This window comes from Cicer arietinum, chromosome 1, assembly GCF_000331145.2.
Source record: "Cicer arietinum cultivar CDC Frontier isolate Library 1 chromosome 1, Cicar.CDCFrontier_v2.0, whole genome shotgun sequence".
Lineage (NCBI taxonomy): Eukaryota > Viridiplantae > Streptophyta > Magnoliopsida > Fabales > Fabaceae > Cicer > Cicer arietinum.
In genome coordinates this window covers 47,270,615-47,274,264 of record NC_021160.2, presented here as the reverse complement: position 1 = coordinate 47,274,264, position 3,650 = coordinate 47,270,615, and the positions used below count along the sequence as shown (strand labels likewise).

The window sequence follows — 3,650 nt, the reverse complement described above, 5'->3', positions numbered from 1 at the left end:
ATATCATATAAGGTATCAGAGTAAAATTCAACTAAGATTTTTAAATAAGGTATCAGATTTAAACATTGGGGATGGAAAATGTGATTAAGAGATGATCTTGGTAATTGACAAAGTTGATAAATATTTGGTTCGGGAATCAATAATATGATAAAAAAAAATGTTGAGTTTTAAAAGAAAAAAAAACTTTTAACTACATTAGGAAAAACAAAATACAAATTGGATAAAAAAAATACATACAAGTAAACTTTTTCCATAGAAAATGAAGAAGATTGAACTTGAACATCCACTAGAAAAAGAAAAGAAAAAACTTGTTGATTGTTATTATCTTACAATGGATGCAACTGTGTGAGCCCAAAACTTAAGATTGTCCTTCATATCAATCTCATTTCCTAGAATTGGTACCCTCCAATTAAGCAATGGATTAAATTCTTTTGTTTGCTCTATAAGACCCCAAGCCTCAGATAAATAAGGCCTACAAATCACATTTTCATCAATTTTATGTTCCTTTTTATTCAAACTTGAATCATCTTTTCCTAGTTGTTGCAATCCTGGTATCAAAGAAACCAATCTTGAATCCTTGTCTTCCTCAGCAAACACAAATCCTAAATCCATAAACCCTTTTAGCTCCTTAAACTCGAGCTCCGACAAACTCCTAGAGGTACTTTTTCCTTTTCTGAGCTTCGTTTTTTGAGTATGATGACTCACCTTTTTCGTATCGAACGCTTCTTTTTCTTCATCTTCTTTAGCATGAGTATTTTCTATTGTGAAATCTTCTACTACCTTACCTGAAAGAATTGTTTTCAGCTTTTGATGTGTGAGAACAGAGTTTGGTGAAAGAGAATCAGAGAAAGCACCAATTTTGGAGGATAAGTTTTCATCACTAAAAGACCTTACATGAAGTGTTGGAATTCTTAGGAGTTTTGTGTCTGAAAAAAGCACTTCCATTACCTTGGAGTTTGAGGTTGAATCAAGTACTAATGTTGTTGAATGTATAGATGGTGAAGATGTTTTTTTGTTGGTGAAAATTGATGTCTCAAACCAACTTATGTCATATGATTTCAAAACTTGTTCTGCTGACATTGCTTTGTTTCAAACTAGTTAGTGATTTGGTGATGAAAAAAAATGGATGAAGTGTAAAAGTATTTATGATAAGTAGCAATAGCATTACACTCTGCACTCCTAAATATATGTGTTTATAATAATAATAATATTTAGTGGGTAACCCATGCCTCAGTATGGTTAATTGTATTACTTTTTCTGTTAAAAAAATTGTAATCTCTATGTTCCTTTTTTATTTTTGGATTTTTTCAAAGTTTGTTATTATTTACATGTGGTTTTCAAAATTCAGAGTTGTATTAACTATTTTTTTTTTATTAAGTATAATCTTAATTTATCCATTATTTTACATTTATATTAATAATGATTGGTTAAACTTTCGAATTAATATTACTTTTACAAGTTTATAATTTTAAGTTATAAAACAAATTAATTTACATGTATTTTCTTTTTGGTAAACTCTTACTAGTTTAAAATAAAATTTGATAAATTTTGGGAAAAGTATAAAATAGGTGAATAAGACAATGAAAAGTAAGAATAAATTTGAAATTTCCTTATTAATTAAAATCTTTTTAATAGTTTGAATAAAATAATCTTAAGTTATTATTTTCAACTATTATCTAGGAAAACTTCTTTCAAGAACACCACTTTTAATCATTCAACAATCCACGTTTCAATCTTATTTTTAATGTCTTTTCTTACATAGTTTTATTTCTTGCTATTTTAAACAAGACTTTCATACTGGTCAAATTTATAAATTATAGATTCCTTCTTAGATTTACAAAATCTTTGTTTTCTCCAATAGTAAGTCTCTTGTTTTTTCCCAAGTGTTACTTCTGTTTGCTTTTTCTTTTTTACTTTCGCTCTTAGGTATAGAAGGTTATTTTTCTTCTAAAACTACCATCTTTGTGTTTTAGGTTTTCCTTTTTTATTCTTTCTTTTTCCTATGATTTTGAAAGGGGGAAGAAGCCATGGAAATGCAAAGTGCACGAAAAATCAAACGAATCCAGTAAGAAAGAAGCTAAAGTGGAAGCCAAGAAACTAATAAACCGACCAAAGAGAAAAATTCAAAGGAATTAAAAGATGATAGAGAATACAATGTATCATAAAAGTTTTTTCACTGTGGAAGTCTTTTCATATGACTTATATGAAAGTCATCTTTAGAGTTTTGATTTTTTAAAATTAGTGTAAAAATAACTCTAATTAACTAAAGTTAATCTTTTTTACCGCAAGAGTCTCTTCTAATTACTTTTGCGATGGTTACCATAAAATTTATATTTATAATATTCATTTTAAAAAAATTGTGTATTGTATTTACAATTCATATTTTCCTTCATAGTAAAAATCGATTCTCTTAACTTTTTCAAAAAAATATTTTTACTATAAATAAAAATTATTAACAAAATTAAAATTTAAATAATATTTTTGAGATAATATTAAATTATTATGATACAATTATAGATATATAATCAATAATTTCCTTTCTAATATATCTAGATCCTAGAATGTAAGCCTTGCTTTTGGCTTGCCTCGGCTTGGCCTTTTTCTCGCCAATTATATGATGGGAGTATTTTTTAATTATATCCATATTTGTATTCACACTCTCACTTTTTTTATATTGAATAAAAAATTATACTCTTATGTTCAATAAATATAACTCAATTGATATCTATAAATATGTTGATATTTAGAAGTTAGAATTCGATTTAAAATTTCTATCTTCTTCACACTTAAGATATGTAAATCAAGCCAATTTATTAAAAAAATAAATAAATACTTTCTATATTTCTCCCGGTCCCTCACTTTATTTACTTTTTTTTCGTTTTCTAGATCAATCATAAACTTTAAGTTATGGTATAGTATAACAGTGAGTATTTTTATCTACGAGAGATAACAAATTTGGAGTATGACTAGGGATGTAAGCAGATAATAAATCCCTTTCTATGATATATGTTGACCTAAAGAAATATCCAAGACCAAATATATATTTATGGTAACCAATTATGTATTAACATTGTAAAATAAATTTTATATATATATATAGCCTAAAATGATAAGGTTTTTTAGGAAACCTAAAATAATAAGTTGATGATTATCATTCACCTTTTAATATTGTAAAAGTTTCCAAACAGTTGTAATTATTTTATTGGTTAATCTTCATATTTTAATAATTAATAAAAAAAATATCTTTCTTAAATCTTAATTTAATTAAAAAATATCCAATATTATTATATTAAATATTTTATCTTAGATTCAAATTAAAACTTCACAATTTATAAATCTACAGTGATATTTATCATCCATTCTTCTTCTGAAGAAAAAAAAAAACATATATAATATTTGTCACACATGATCTCTTTAGTAACTATGCTATTCATATTATAATATGCACGTGATATAAAAGTATCCATATTAGTCAATTAAAAGGTAAATTTACATAATCGCAATTATTGTCGAATCTTTTACTTTGTGCAAAGGTCTAGCCAACACGTGAACTTTGTGGACGAATAATTATTTCATAAACATAATTTCCTCCATTCATACTTACCAACTCTTTTTGATGATCTAATTATGTTAAATGCTACTCCCTCATT

At 25.9% G+C, this 3,650-nt stretch overlaps 1 protein-coding gene across 1 annotated transcript; it reads right to left on the bottom strand.

Annotated features, from left to right (window-relative positions):
- Window positions 1-221: 221 nt before the first annotated feature.
- On the bottom strand, window positions 222-1,166 carry LOC101503885 (uncharacterized). Its single transcript, XM_004487524.4, has one exon. It carries the CDS (start codon window positions 1,078-1,080, stop codon window positions 322-324), a length of 759 nt encoding a protein of 252 aa, XP_004487581.1. The 5' UTR covers window positions 1,081-1,166; the 3' UTR covers window positions 222-321.
- Window positions 1,167-3,650: the final 2,484 nt, after the last annotated feature.